Source organism: Ovis aries, chromosome 5, assembly GCF_016772045.2.
Source record: "Ovis aries strain OAR_USU_Benz2616 breed Rambouillet chromosome 5, ARS-UI_Ramb_v3.0, whole genome shotgun sequence".
Classification (NCBI taxonomy): Eukaryota; Metazoa; Chordata; class Mammalia; order Artiodactyla; family Bovidae; genus Ovis; species Ovis aries.
The window spans coordinates 47,381,901-47,398,496 of record NC_056058.1 but is presented as its reverse complement, the minus strand read 5'-3'; the positions used below and the strand labels follow the sequence as shown (position 1 = coordinate 47,398,496).

At 38.8% G+C, this 16,596-nt stretch overlaps 1 protein-coding gene across 3 annotated transcripts in view; it reads left to right on the top strand.

The window, feature by feature from the left end:
* The window catches only part of CDC25C (cell division cycle 25C), a 38,194-nt gene that overhangs the window by 3,674 nt on the left and 17,924 nt on the right, over nucleotides 1–16,596 (top strand). For all 3 annotated transcript variants that reach the window (XM_042250552.2, XM_004008833.5, XM_042250553.2), the window contains 3 exons: nucleotides 661–694; nucleotides 800–889; nucleotides 6,314–6,472. In XM_042250552.2, coding sequence (XP_042106486.1) covers nucleotides 661–694; nucleotides 800–889; nucleotides 6,314–6,472 — 283 coding nt within the window. The remainder of the gene's footprint in view (nucleotides 1–660; nucleotides 695–799; nucleotides 890–6,313; nucleotides 6,473–16,596) is intronic.

The following is a 16,596-nucleotide window of genomic DNA, read 5'->3' as shown; positions in this document are numbered from 1 at the left end:
CAATGTTTTTTATTACTATTGAAGATTCTTTATTGAAGATCTTAGAAAAATATTCAGTTGGAGAGTACTCAAGGAATGAAAAGTAGTTTTAATTCTTAAATTTATCATGAATTTTCCATTTGATTGTTTTAATATTTTTATAACTTTATTCTTCAAAGTTTAGGTGAATTAGCTGCCTCTTTGTGCATAGGGAAGACTCTCCATGAGTATTTTTAATCAATACATGTGAAAGTTTTACTTTATATCGCTTTTATTTTCTTTGAATTGCTTATATGTCCTAACTCAGACTATATGAAGTCTGGGGAGGGAGGATAGAAATTCATAAAAAATAAATATTAACTCCCAGTAGTCCATGCTGAAAAATTAGCAAATTGTAAATTGTGTCTACATAAGATATAGGACAAAGTCATCATCTTTGATGCATATCTATATATATAGTTATGCCAGTGAGGTGAGGTCCTCATCCCCAGGATGTCACTTGATGTGTTGTTATTTACCACAGAGAACACCCTATATATTGGTATTGGAAGAGACATCAATTAGGTACAGGTCTCCTAGAATGCAAGAAAAGAAAAGTGGGATGTCCTGAGTCACTGAAGAATAACCAAATCGTGTTTGGGGTTTGAATGACTGGCAGTTTTTCTTTTTTTTTATCGACAGGAATTACTGCCAACATCTTATAAAATGTAGCCCAGTGAGTAACTCATCTTTCTTGGGTTTGGGTTTGTCAGGTGGGAGGCAGAGGATTTCCAGCTTAGCTTGAAGATGCCGGATATTCTTTGAAAACAATCTCTTGTAGGCACAGCTGTTTTGTAGCACTCCGAATGCCTTGGACCATGGCCGCAGGAAGAAAGATACAATATGTGGCTCATCTGCAAATAAGGAAAATGTGAGTGTTTAATGGAATCCTAGGTCCATTAGTAGTTTTATTCCTTTGAGTAGAGCAACTCATCAGTATCCCTATGAGACCTAGAGCTGTCTGTGCTTCAGTATGCTCACAAGGAAATTGCAACACTAGAGGGAAAAAAAATTCTTTATAGTTTGTTTGTTTTTTTCTATTTAAGGTTTGATCCTAGGATGGAAACCCGGCTTCCAGTCTTCCACAGCAGGTCATCATTATTACTCATGTTCAGTTGATTGTAATGTAAAAAGTTTAGGACTTAAAAAAAAAAAAACACAGGGATAATTTACATAACTTGTTCACATATTCATTGCATGGCTTCACATACGAGTCTAGGTTTCTTCATTTCTTCTTATTTCCCTCTTAGTCTAGCTTCTTAGCCCCTATTCTGAGGAAGTCATTGTCCTTTTTTATCTGAGTCTTAGATCATCCTTCAGTTCCAAGTTGAAACTAGCTTCTCCAAAGCTACATAGTAGCTAAGATAATTCTCTAACTAATCCCTTCACTAATCCCCTTTTCTAACCATCTTTTTGCTTTTTCTGTCCTCCCATCCTTTCTTCCAGGTCAGTATGTATTAAAGATAGCTGCTGTTCTTCTTTGCTCACATTGCCTAAGTTATGCCCATGTTTTTGGCTGTCCTAATCAGCTTTTTCTTGAATTAGTACAGTTCTACTCTCTGTTTATAATCACTATTTTAAAATTTCATCATTCCTTCCCCTGTCAGGCTCCCTTTTTCCTCCCTTCCTTTGGCTTGTGATCATAAAATCAGTACCTTCCAGAGCGATTCTACACACCATACATCAAATCCAAACCATAATTTGTATTTTCAGGATATGTGGTCAACCTTGATTACATGTACTATGTTTTGTGAGGGTTATCCATGGCTTCATCAGATGAAATGTTTTTGGGCAGAGTCTACTGACACCTCTTCTTTCAGCCAGTGTAGTTTTTCTTATGCAGGAAAACAGCACTTCAAAGCCCCTGGAGTGGTGGGTACCCAGGTACCTGAGGTCTCCTATTTCTATACTGGTGAGTCACTGGACATCATCCTCAACAATCAGCTGAGGTGTTGTGGAGTAGAGGATTGCAGATCTGGATTTAAATGGCCCTTTGAATTTTCTAAGCTGACTTGAGTGAGAAAAGGGGTTGGAGAAGTAACCTTTGAACAAGGAAAGAGAGGAGATATGTCCTGTAATCTTTTTATGTTAAATTTTAAGAAGAAGAATAAATTCTTAGGCCTTTTAAAGCATTTCTCCTTTATTCTTTAAGTGTTTCCCTACTCTTTCTCATGGCTTGCAGGTGGCTCATTGGGTAAAGAATCTGTCTGGAATGCAGGAGATGTGGTTTCAATCTCTAGTTGAGAAGATCCCCTGGAGGAGGGCATGGCAACCCACTCCAGTATTCTTGCCTGGAGAATCCCATGGACAGAGGAGCCTGGCTGGCTATAGTCCTTGGGGTTCTCAAGAGTCAGACACGACTGAAGCAACTGAGCATGCATGTACCCCTCTTTGTCAATTTTAAAAGCACTGTGTGCCCATGTGAAAACTGTGTAAAAATATAGTAAAATAAAAAAGAAAATAGCTACCACATAGAGAAAAACCACTATTAACGTTTACCTCATTGCTTTCAATCTTTTAACCATGTGTATAGTTTTACAAAGTTGAGGTCATATTGTATATACAACTTTATATTCTATTATTTTAAATAAATATTAAAACTCTTAGTAAACAGTTCTTAATGGATGCTTTTATTCTAGTAATTGAACTGTAATTTATATAAGTACTTCCTGATTGTTGGGCACTTATGGGTATATATATTTTGCTTTTATAGATGATGCTATCGTAAATTCCTGAGCACAAATTTTGCCTGTTAACAATTTTTTTTATTGAGGATTAGTACAAAATATTATAATTACTAGATTAAAGGGTTTAAATACTTTTAAGATTTTTGATACATATTGCCAAATTCCTTTCCAAATAAAGTTCTAAGAATTTACATTTTCATGAGCAATCCATAGCTTATTTGGATAAATGATTTGTTATCACTTTAAAAAATTTGCTAATTAGATGGGTAAAATGTTTTATTTTGTGTTAAAAGTGATTAATAATGATTTCATGTCCCTTAGCCATGCATATTTTCTCTAATGAATGATTGTGTCCTTTGTTCATTTAGCTACTGGAGTTTTAAGTTACACATGTGCTCACTTGTTATTGTGTTTGTTTAATTGAAGTATATTTGATTTACAAGGTTGTGTTAGTTTTGGGTATATAACATCACTTGTTTTTAATAAACTATGGACTTGATATACTCCAAAGATTTGGATCCTAATCTCAACACTCTGGGAAAGGCATTTTAATATGCCTCGTACTAAGGAGATAAAGTTGAGCATGTTTCAGATTTTTCATATCTTGGAGTAAGGCAAGACTTAGAGCATAGTAAATTGCTAGATAGCTGTTAGTATATGTATGTGTAATTTTTTTAATATAGTAAAATATATATAACATTTACCATCTGAACCATTTTTGTGTATAATCCAGTGGCATTATGTTCACAACATTAAGTATGTTCACTATCCATTTCAGAATTTTTTTATCATTAAAAACAGAAGCTCTCTGCTCACTAAGTAATGGTGGTGGTGCTTTAGTCTCTGAATTGTATCTGACTCTTATGACCCCCCATGGACTGTGGCCCACTAGGCTCCTCTGTCCATGGGATTTCCCAGGCAAGAATACTGGAGTGAGTTGCCATTTCATTCTCTAGGGGATCTTCCTGACCCAGGGATTGAACCTGTGTCTTCTCTGTTGTAGGCAGATTCTTTACCACTGAGCCACAGGGAAGTTGCCCATTAAACAGTAACTCCCCCTTTTCTCCCTCTGGTAACCTTTAGTCTACTTTCTGTCTCTGTGAATTTGACTACTCTAGGTACTGCTTCATGTAAGTAGAATAATATATTATTTGGCCTTTTCTGTCTGGCTTATCTCACTTAGCATAATATCTTCAGGGTTCATTCATGCTGTACCATGCTTTAGAATTTCATTTCTTTTTATGGCTGGATAATATTCCATTATATGGGTATACCACATTTTGTTTATGCATTAATCTGTTGATGGACATTTCGTTTGTTTCTACCTTTTAGCTATTGTGAATAATGCTGCTATGAACATTAATATAAAAATATCTGTTTAAATCCCTACTTTCAATTCTTTGGAGTATATACCAAAAAATGGAATTGCTGGATCATACATTGTATGTTTAATTTTTTGTTAGAACCACCATACCATTATCCATAGCAGCTACATCATTTGACGTTTCCCACAACAATGTACATGGTTCCAACTTCTCCATATCCTTGCTGACACTTGTTATTTTCTGTTTTTTTGTTTGTTTATAGCTATCCTAATAAGTACAAAGTAGTATCTCTGTGATTTTGACTTGCATTTCCGTTCAGTTCAGTTCAGTCGCTCAGTCGTGTCTGACTCTTTGTGACCCCATGAATCACAGCACGCCAGGACTCCCTGTCCATCACCAACTCCGGAGTTCACTCAGACTCACGTCCATTGAGTCAGTGATGCCATCCAGCCATCTCATCCTCTGTCGTCCCCTTCTCCTCCTGCCCCCAATCCCTCCCAGCATCAGAGTCTTTTCCAATGAGTCCACTCTTCGCATGAGGTGGCCAAAGTACTGGAGTTTCAGCTTTAGCATCATTCCTTCCAAAGAAATTCCAGGGCTGATCTCCTTCAGAATGGACTGGTTGGATTTCCTTGCAGTCCAAGGGACTCTCAAGAGTCTTCTCCAACACCACAGTTCAAAAGCATCAATTCTTCGGTGCTCAGGCTTCTTCACAGTCCAACTCTCACATCCATACATGACTACTGGAAAACCATAGCCTTGACTAGATGGACCTTAGTCGGCAAAGTAATGTCTCTGCTTTTGAATATGCTATCTAGGTTGGTCATAACTTTTCTTCCAAGGAGTAAGCGTCTTTTAATTTCATGGCTGCAGTCACCATCTGCAGTGATTTTGGAGCCCCCCAAAATAAAGTCTCTCACTGTTTCCACTGTTTCCCCATCTATTTCCCATGAAGTGATGGGACCAGATGCCATGATCTTTGTTTTCTGAATGTTGAGCTTTAAGCCAACTTTTTCACTCTCCTCTTTCACTTTCATCAAGAGGCTTTTAGATCCTCTTCACTTTCTGCCATAAGGATGGTGTCATCTGCATATCTGAGGTTATTGATATTTCTCCTGGCAATCTTGATTCCAGCTTGTGCTTCTTCCAGCCCAGCATTTCTCATGATGTACTCTGCATAGAAGTTAAATAAGCAGGGTGACAATATACAGCCTTGATGTACTCCTTTTCCTATTTGGAACCAGTCTGTTCTTCCATGTCTAGTTCTAACTGTTGCTTCCTGACCTGCATACAGATTTCTCAAGAGGCAGGTCAGGTGGTCTGTATTCCCATCTCTTGAAGAATTTTCCACAGTTTATTGTGATCCACACAGTGAAAGGCTTTGGCATAGTCAATAAAGCAGAAATAGATGTTTTTTTTGGAACTCTTTTGCTTTTTCCATGATCCAGCAGATGTTGGCAATTTGATCTCTGGTTCCTCTGTCTTTTCTAAAACCAGCTTGAACGTCAGGAAGTTCACGTTATGACTAGTTATGTTGTGCATCTTTTCACATGGTAGTTGGTCATTTGTATATCTTCTTCTTTTTTTTTTTTCTTTAGGGAAATTATCAACTTTTCAAGCTTTATTTGACTCTTTAAAAAATTAAAACATTTGACATTCTTTTTTGTTGTTGTTGGTCTTTTATTTATTTATTTATTTATTTTTTAGTTTTTAGTTTTTTATTTTTTAAATTTTAAAATCTTTAATTCTTACATGCGTTCCCAAACATGAACCCCCCCTCCCACCTCCCTCCCCATAACATCTCTCTGGGTCATCCCCATGCACCAGCCCCAAGCATGCTGCATATCTTCTTTCGATAAATGTCTGTTCAAGTCCTATTTGTTTCTGTTGTTATTGTTGCTATTGTTATTGTTGAGTTTTGGAAGTTCTTTATGTATCTTGAATATTAATCTCTTATCAGTTATGTGATTTGCAAAAATTTTCTCCTATAGGTTACCTTTTCAGTTTCTTAATAATCTGATGCACAAAGGTTTTTAATTTTGATGAAGTCCAGTATATCCTATTTTTCTTTTGTTGCTTGTGCTTCTATATAATATTCAAGGAATAATTGCCAAATCCAATGTCATAAAGCTTACCTCACCCTATTTTCTTCTAAGAGTTTTATAGTTTTATAGTTTTATAGCTCTTGCATTTAGGTCTTTGATTCATTCTGAGTCAATATTTTTATATTGTTATAAGGGAAGAGTCCTAGATAGTTTTTAATATTGTCAATATATTTTGTAGGACAATGGAAACTTGGTGGAAAGTGAAATGAAACATCTGGGCAGTCCCATTACTACAGTTTCAAAATTACATAAAAGTCCAGAGCTAGCAGAATATCAGGCAGAAGAGGTACCAGATGAATTGATGGAGTTTTCACTGGAAGATCAAGAAAAGGCCAAGGTAAAATACTCTCTGATGGTATCTTTGTGTTTTTCAAGTTCCTTCATTCTTGGATAAATAAAATTGTGTCTCTAATATGTTGCAGCCACTGGACTCTGTGGTAGGTCTGAAGAGATGAAGATATGGTCTCTATACTCTAAGGGTTACCTGACTGATAGAGTGTCAGGTCATCATGGGAATATTACTGCTGGTGAGAAGGTTTGTTAGCAGTTTGAGTAAATCACCATCAGTGTAACCTGGTGTAAAAGATAGCTCCAGAATAATAGTAATATATGAAATATGTTTAGGATGATGTTTCAAATATTTTAGAGTATACCGTTTTGTCTTTTATCCTCTCCATATCACTAAGATGAATATATGAAGCCTGTTATTAGCAATATGCTAATATGTCAAAGATGCTTTCTTAGGCATTTAGATTTTCTGAGTCTACTTCCTTTCTTTGAAACAAATATGTACAGGGTTTTGCTTTTTTAGGTGGGATCCAACATTCTCCTGTCAGTGGTTGTTCAGCAGTGAGTTGCAATTTTGGAGTTCTTGCAGGAGAAGATGAGCGTACATCCTTCTACTCTGCCATCTTTTCATGTAGGCTGTTAAGAAAGTTCTAGGACCCACAACAGATTTTCCAACTTGTGGATCTGGCAAAGGGACTGAGAACCCCCAGGAAATTTGACTTTAGAGACCAGTGGGATTTGATTTCAGAACTTCCACAGGAGTGGAAACAGACTCTTGGAGGGCACAGACAAAACCTTGTGTGTACCAGGACCCAGGAAAAAGGAGCAGTTTCTCTACAAGAGACTGAGCCAGACTTGCTGTGAGTGTCCAGGAGTCTCTGGCAGAGGTGTAGATCGACAGTGGCCTGCTGCATGGTCAGGGGCAATGAATACAACAGTGCAGGCATAAATTCTTTTGAAGGAGATCGCCATTATCTTCATTACCCCTAGAATAGTTTGGTCTCAGGTCAAACAACAGGGAGGGAACACAGCCCCATCCATCAACAGAAAATTGGATTAAAGATTTACCGAGCATAGCCCTTATAAAGAAGCTGAGCACTGAAGAATTGATGCCTTTGAACGATGGTGTAGGAAAAAACTCTTAAAAGTCCCTTGGGCTGCAAGGAGATCAAACCAGTCAATTCTAAAGGAAATCAGTCCTGAATATTCATTGGAAGGACTGATACTGAAGCTGAGACTTCAATACTTTGGCCACCTGATGTGAAGAACTGACTCACTGGAAAAGACCCTGATGCTAGGAAAGATTGAAGGTGGGAGGAAAAATGGAAGACAGAGGATGAGATGGTGGGATGGCATCACTGACTCGATGGACATGAATTTGAGTAAGCTCTGGGAATTGATGATGGACAGGGGAGCCTGGTGAGCCACAGTCCATGGGGTCACAAAGAGTCGAACGTGACTGAACTGCATTGAGCATAGCCCGACCCTTCAGAACAAGACCCATATTCTCCCACAGTCAGTCTCTCCCATCAGTAAATTTCCGCAAGCCTCTTGTCCTTATCCATCACAGGTCATAAGAATGAAAACCACAATCACAGAAAACTAACCAAATTGATCACATGGATCACAGCCTTGTCTAACTCAATGAAACTATGAGCCGTTGCCGTGTAGGGCAACCCAAGGCAGACAGGTCATGCTGGAGAGTTCTGACAAAACAAGGACCACTGGAGAAGGGAATGGCAAACCACTTCAATATTCTTGCCTTGAGAACCATGTTATCAGTATGAAAAAGCAAAAAGATAGGACACTGAAATATGAACTTCCCAGGTCAGTGGATGCCCAATATGCTACTGGAGAAGAGTGGAGAAAAACTCCAGAAAGAATGAAGAGATGGAGCCAAAGTGAAAACAACATCCAGTTGTAGATGTGACTGATGATGGAAGCAAAGTCCAATGCTGTAAAGAACAATAATGCATAAGAACCTAGAGTGTTAGATCCATGAATCAATGTAAATTGGAAGTAAGTGGTCAAACAGGAGATGGCGAGAGTGACATTTTAGGGATCAGTGAACCAAAATGGACCAGAATGGATGAATTTAATTCAGATGACCATTATATCTACTACTGTGGGTAGAATCCCTTTGAAGAAATGGAGTAGCCCTCAGAGTCAACAAAAAAGTCTGAAATGCAGTACTTGGGTGCAATCTCAAAAATGACCGAATGATCTCTGTTCATTTCCAAGGCAAACCATTCAATATGACAGTAATCCAAGTCTATGCCCCAACCACTAATGCTGAAGAAGCTGAAGTTGAATGGTTCTGTGATGACCTACAAGACCTTCTGTGGGCAGGAATCCCTTAGAAGAAATGGAGTAGCCATCATAGTCAACAAAAGAGTCTGAAATGCAGTACTTGGATGCAATCTCAAAAACAACAGAATGATCTCTGTTCGTTTCCAAGGGAAACCATTCGATATCACGATAATCCAAGTCTATGCCCCGACCAATAACGCTGAAGAAGCTGAAGTTGAATGGTTCTATGTAGACCTACAAGACCTTTTAGAACTAACACCCGAGAAAGATGTCCTTTTCATTATAGGGGACTGGAATGCAAAAGTAGGAAGTGAAAAAACACAGGCAAATTTGGCCTTGGAATATGGAATGAAGCAGGGCAAAGGCTAATAGAGTTTTGCCAAGAGAATGCACTGGTCATAGCAAACACCCTCTTCCAACAACACAAGAGAAGACTACACATGGACATCACCAGCTGACCAACACTGAAATCAGATTGATTATATTCTTTGCACCCAAAGATGGAGAAGCTCTATACAGTCAACAAAAACAAGACCAGGAGCTGACTGTGGCTCAGATCATGAACTCCTTAATTGCCAAACTCAGACTTAAATTGAAGAAAGTAGGGAAAACCACTTGACCATTCATGTATGACCTAAATCAAATCCCTTATAATTATACAGTGGATGTGAGAAATAGATTTAAGGAACTAGATCTGATAGACAGAGTGCCTGATGAACTATGGATGGAGGTTCGTGACATTGTACAGGAGACAGGGATCAAGACCATTCCCAAGAAAAAGAAATGCAAAAAGGCAAAATGGCTGTCTGAGGAGGCCTTACAAATAGCTGTGAAAAGAAGAGAAGCAAAAAGCAAAAGAGAGAAGGAAAGATACAAGCATCTGAATGCAGAGTTCCAAAAGAATAGCAAGGAGAGATAAGAAAGCCTTCTTCAGTGATCAATGCAAAGAAATAGAGGAAAACAAATAGAATGGGAAAGACTAGAGATCTCTTCAAGAAAATTGGAGATACCAAGGGAACATTTCATGCAAAGATGGACTCAATAAAGGACAGAAATGGTGTGGATCTAACAGAAGCAGAAGATATTAAGAAGAGGTGGCAAGAATGCACAGAAGAACTGTACAAAAAAGATGTTCATGACCCAGATAATCACAATGGTTTGATCACTCACCTATAGCCAGACATCCTGGAATGTGAAGTCAAGTGGGCCTTAGGGAACATCACTACGAACAAAGCTAGTGGAGGTGATGGAATTCCAGTTGAGCTATTTCAAATCCTGAAAGATGATGCTGTGAAAGTGCTGCACTGAATATGTCAGGAAATTTGGAAAAGTCAGCAGTGGCCACAGGACTGGAAAAGGACAGTTTTCATTCCAATCCCAAAGAAAGGCAATGCCAAAGAATGCTCAAACTACCACACAATTGCACTCATCTCACATGCTAGTAAAGTAATGCTCAACATTCTCCAAGCCAGGCTTCAGCAATATATGAACCGTGAACTTCCAGATGTTCAAGCTGGTTTTGGAAAAGGCAGAGGAACCAGAGATCAAATTGCCAACATCTGCTGGATCATTGAAAATGTAAGAGAGTTCCAGAAAACCATCTATTTCTGCTTTATTGACTATGCCAAAGCCTCTGACTGTGTGGATCACAATAAACTGGAAAATTCTGAAAGAAATGGGAATACCAGACCACCTGACCTACCTCTTGAGAAACCTGTATGCAGGTCAGGAAGCAACAGTTAGAACTGGACATGGAACAACAGACTGGTTCCAAATAGGAAAAGGAGTATGTCAAGGCTGTATATTGTCACCCTGCTTATTTAACTTATATGCAGAGTATATCATGAGAAATGCTGGGCTGGAAGAAGCACAAGCTGAAATCAAGATTGCTGGGAGAAATATCAATAACCTCAGATATGCAAATGACACCACCCTTATGGCAGAAAGTGAAGAGGAACTAAAGAGCCTCTTGATGAAAGTGAAAGAGGAGAGTGAAAAGTTGGCTTAAAGCTCAACATTCAGAAAACTAAGATGGCATCCGATCTCATCACTTCATGGGAAATAGATGGGGAAACAGTGGAAACAGTGAGAGACTTTATTTTCTTGGGCTCCAAAATCACAGCAGATGGTGACTACAGTCATGAAATTAAAAGACGTTTACTCTTTGGAAGGAAAGTTATAACCAACCTAGACAGCATGTTGAAAAGCAGAGACCTTACTTTGTCAACAAAGGTCCGTCTAGTCAAGGCTATCGTTTTTCCAGTAGTCATGTCTGGATGTGAGAGTTGGACTATAAAGAAAGCTGAGTGCCGAAGAATTGATGCATTTGAAGTGTAGCGTTGGAGAAGACTCTTGAGAGTCCTTTGGACTGCATGGAGATCAAACCAGCCCATCCTAAAGGAGATCGGTCTTGGTTGTTCATTGAAAGGACTGATATTGAAGCTGAAACTCCAATACTTTTGCCACCTGATGTGAAGAACTGACTTATTTGAAAAGACCCTGATGCTGGGAAAGATTGAGGGCTGAAGGAGAAGGGGACGACAGAGGATGAGATGGTTGGATGGCACCACCGCCTCAATGGACATGAGTTTGGGTAAACTCCAGGAGTTGGTGATGGACAGGGAGGCCTTGCATGCTGCAGTTCATGGGGTTGCAAAGAGTTGGACACGACTGAGCAACTGAACTGAACTGAACTATGGTGTCTCCTGCTGAAGATACCCGGGAGGTAAAAATCATACAAAGGGGAATTCCCTGGCAGTCTAATGGTTAGGACTCTATGTTCTCACTGCCAAGGGCAGTGTTAAATACCTGGTAGGGAAAATAAGATCCCAGAATCCTTGTGGCATGGCTGGAAAAAAAAATAATTTGCAGCTAGAAAGAAAAAAAAGAAATCTTACTACTAGGGACTTAGAAAAATGATCGTTGCTTGTTCAGCAGGCTTGGTAAGCTGAATATACAGAGTCTGAATGAACTAAAGTGTTAAGAAAGATGGTTAAGTAATTATCTAAAGTGATGCTGTTCAGTATAACTTTCAGAGATGATGGGAATATTTGATACAGTATCCACTAGCTACTAGCCACATGAGGCACTGAGAACTTAAAATGTGGGTAGTGCCACTGGGAGTTGGTGATGGACTGGGAGGCCTGGCGTGCTGCAGTTCATGGGGTCGCAAAGAGTCGGACACGACTGAGCGACTGAACTGAACTGAGTGCCACTGAGGAACTGAATTTTTTTTCTTAGTTTTAATTCATTCAAATAGCCATGTGTGGTTTGTGTTTCTATAATGAGTAGCACAGATCTAGAACTCTCTATAAAGTATGGTCCCTGGAGCAGGAACCTAAGTATCAGGTAGGAACTTCTTAGCCATACAAATATATGGGCCCCACCCCAGATCCTAAAAGATGGTACTGTGAAAGTGAGGCACTCAATATGCCAGCAAATTTGGAAAACACAGCAGTAGCCACAGGACTGGAAAAGGTCAGTTTTCATTCCCATCCCAAAGAATGTTCAAACTAGTGCACAGTTGCACTCATCTCACAGGCTAAGAAAGTAATGCTCAAAATTCTCCAAACTAGGCTTCAGCAGTACGTGAACCGAGAACTTCCAGATGTTCAAGCTGGGTTTAGAAGAGGCAGATAAACCATAGATCAAATGGCCAACATCCATTGGATCATAGAAAAAGCAAGACAATTCCTGAAAAATAGCTACTTCTGCTTCATTGACTATGATAAAGCCTTATCAACTGTGTGGATAGCAACAAACTGGAAAATTCTTCAAGAGATGGGAATACCAGACCACTGACCACCTTACCCACCTCCTGAGAAATCTGTATGCAGGTCAAGAAGCAGCAGTTAGAACTGGACATGAAACAACAGACTGCTTCCAAATTGAGGAAGGAGTACATCAAGGCTGTATATTGTCACCCTGCTTATTTAACTTATGTGCAGAGTACATCGTGTGAAATAACTAGGCTGGATGAAGCAGAAGCTGGCATCCAGTCCCATCACTTCATGGCAAATAGATGGAGAAACAGTGGAAACAGTGAGAATTTAGTTTCTTGGGCTCCAAAATCACTGCAGATGGTGGCTGCAGCCATGAAATTAAAAGACACTTGCTCCTTGGAAGAAAAGCTGTGACAAACCTAGATGGCATATTAAAAAGCAGAGACATTACTTTGCTGACAAAGATCAGTCTAGTCAAAGCTATGGTTTTTCCGGTACTCCTGGATGGATGTGAGAGTTGGATCATAAAGAAAGCTGAGCGCCGAAGAATTGATGTTTTTGAACTGTGGTGTTGGAGAAGACTCTTCAGAGTCCTTTGAATTTCAAGGAGATCAAACCAGTCAATCCTAAAGGAAATCAGTCCTGAATATTCATTGTAAGGCCTGATGCTGAAGCTGAAGTTCCATTACTTGGCCACCTGATGTAAAGAACTGACTCATTGGAAAAGACCTTGATGCTGGGAAAGATTGAAGGCAAGAGAAGGGGAAGACACAGGATGAGGTGGTTGGATGACATCATTGACTGGATGGACATGAGTTTGAGCAAGCTCTGGGAATTGTTGATGGACAGGAAAGCCTGGCATGCTGCAGTCCATGGGATCACAAAGAGCCGGACATGAGTGAGAAACTGAACTGAACTGACCCCAGATCTGAATCAGAATCTTTGTGAGTGGGGCCCAACAATCTAGTTCAATAGTTCCTCCAGGTGATTTTGATGCACACTTAAGTCTGCGAGCCACTGCAGTATAAATTGAAGTTAAAAAATGTATTTTTTAATTTTATTTTTTAAAAATTAATTAATTTTAGTTGGAAGATAATTACTTTACAGTATTATGGTTTTTATCTTACGTTGACATGGATCAGCCATGGATGCACATATGTCCCCCCATCCTGAACCCCCTCCACTAAATTAAAATCTGTTTTCTTTCAATTTCCTTGGTTTATGGGAAAACAACAGAACCAAGATAACAATCCAAAAGGGGCAGACTGGGTATTGGGAGAATTGACAGTGACCTTCCTAAATTAAACATTTTTGAGGACTTGCTGATTATGGAGAGTAGATCTGTGGAAAAAGCAAGTTAAGGATAGTTAGCATGGGGAAAATGCTACTAGGCCTTTTGGAAAAAAAACAAAAAAGCCCATTGTGAAATGAACCTTAGTGTTGCTCTTGAAATACAAGTTAGTCTTCATATTTGTAAAATGTTGGCATTAATACAGACAAGTCTCAATAGTTATTAACATAATAAAGTTGAATTTAATGTTGATTAAAAAGAAAATTCTTTTGTTTTCAACTTTGTTGGTTTAAATTTTTCTGAAGTATTTAAACTGCTTTTGTGAAATTATAAGTACAATAACAGTGGACAAAATTGAATCTTGCTTTGCTGATTGATGATCTTTCACAGTCTTAGAAACATTGTTCATTTTGAATTGTATGATATAAACATTATATGACAGTGAATTTAAAATAGACTCACCCCAGTAAACACTCTGAAATTTTGTTTATTTACATGGAAGAATAACATGTGGCTGTTAGGTATTTATTTTGTTGGTCTTTAATAAATATTAAATCTCTTTATTGGCTTGTTTTCTTGGATTATGACTCTTTTATAGAGTAATTTTTTATTGAGAGCCTACTGTTTAAGACTGTGCATTGCAGTAGATTTTAGGTTAGAAAAAGTGTAGGGATTTTCTGTTACTGGTTTATATCTTTGATGCTAAATGGAATGGGATACCTTATAAAGCAAGGACATTGGTATAACCTTTGTGATTTTTGATTCATTTCTTTAAAAAAAACCCTGTTGACACTTGTTAAGGGTCAGGCACTGTGATACAATAGTGAATAAAACAGACTAGGTTTATGCCCTCTTGGGGTTTATATTCCTGACATAAAGACACAAAAACCCAAAACCAAAAAACATGTTCATCAACTTACTAGATGAACTTAGTTCGAGTTCTTGGTTGCAAATAACAGAAATATATTCTAGTACCTCAGGCAGAAAAAAGATTTTTCTGGAAGATATTGAGGAACTTGGAAAATTACCAGGAAGTTTGGAAAATAAGATGAGGCCCAGCCAAAGTGCTACTATAGGAACGTTGTGCTCTGGATGCCACCAGTTGCTGGCTAAATGCTCAGTGCCACTATTACTGGCCCCCTGCCACAGAACATAACCCACCTTGCTGCTGGACTCTTGATCAGGGACATTGCTGCCACCCACTATATTGTCCATTGTGGTGCAGCATAAAAACATCTTAACCAATGTGGTGCTTTTGTATTCTTCCTCAAGGTTCAAAATCCAGTCAAGATTATGAAGTTGACTATAAGAGAACGGAAAAGGTATTATCTGTCCCCTTTTGTCTTCTTATCAGGAGGCAAGGCTTCGTTCTGTCTAATTTGAGATTTTACTAAAATAGGATGGTTAGTAGCCAAATTGCAAATGACTGTGATAGAGACAAAATAATTTAACTATTGCAAATTGTCTAAGTGTAACGTAGGAAACAAAATGGGGACCAATATAGCATCTTGACAGAAGACGCTATTACCTCCTTTAAATGGAAAGGCCTTAGGAAAGGCCTCTTCAAATAGGAGATATTTAGTTGACAACAGATTCATGAACTGTCCCAGTTTCCCTGAAATTGAGGAAGTTCTCAGGACATGGGACTTTCATTCTAAAAGTGAGAAAGTCCTGAATCAATTAGGATGAGTTGATAAGGAACTATCAACTTCTTCCAATCCCAAAGAGAAGCAATGCCAAAGAATGTTCAAACTACTGCACAATTGTACTCATCTCACACACTAGCAAAGTAATGTTCAAAATTCTCCAAGCTAGGCTTCAACAGTACATGAACCAAGAACTTTAAGATGTTCAAGCTAGATTTAGAAAAAGGAAGAGGAACCAGAGATCCAATGGCCAACATCCATTGGATCACAGAAAAAGCAAGAGAATTCCAGAAAAACATCTGCTTCATTGACTATGATAAAGCTTTTGACTGTGTGGATCACAATAAACTGTGGAAAATTCTGAAAGAGATGGGAATACCAAACCACCTTACCTGCCTCCTGAGAAATCTCTATTCAGGTCAAGAAGCAATAGTTAGAACTGGATACGGAACAACAGACTGGTTCCAAATAGAAAAAGGAGTACATCAAGGCTGTATGTTGTTATTCTGCTTATTTAACTTATATGCAGAGTACATCATGTGAAATGCCAGACTGGATGAAGCACAAGCTGGAATCAAGATTGGGGGAGAAATATCAATAACCTCAGATATGCAGATGACACCACCCTAATGCAGAAAGCGAAGAGGAATTAAAGAGCCTCTTGATGAAAGTGAAAGGGGAGAGTGAAAAAGCTGGCTTAAAACTCAACATTCAAAAAATGAAGATCATGGCCTCCAGTCCCATCACTTCATGGCAAACAGATGGGGAAACAGTGAGAGACTTTATTTTCTTGGGCTCCAAAATCACAGCAGATGGTGACTACAGTCATGAAATTAAAAGACACTTGGTCCTTGGAAGAAAGGCTATGACCAACCAAGACAGCATATTAAAAAACAGAGACATTACTTTGCCAGTAAAGATCTGTCTAGTCAAAGCTATGGTTTTTCCAGTAGTCATGTATAGGTGTGAGAGTTGGACCATAAAGAAAGCTGAGCACTGAAGAATGGATGCTTTTGAACTGGAGAAAACCCTTGAGAGTCCCTTGGACAGCAAGGAGATCAAACCAGTCAGTCCTAAAGGAAATCAGTCCTGAATATTCATTGGAAGGACTGATGCTGACGCTGAAGCTCCAATACTTTGGCCACCTGATGTGAAGAACTGACTCATTGGAAAAGACCTTGATGCTGGGAAAGATTGAAAGCAG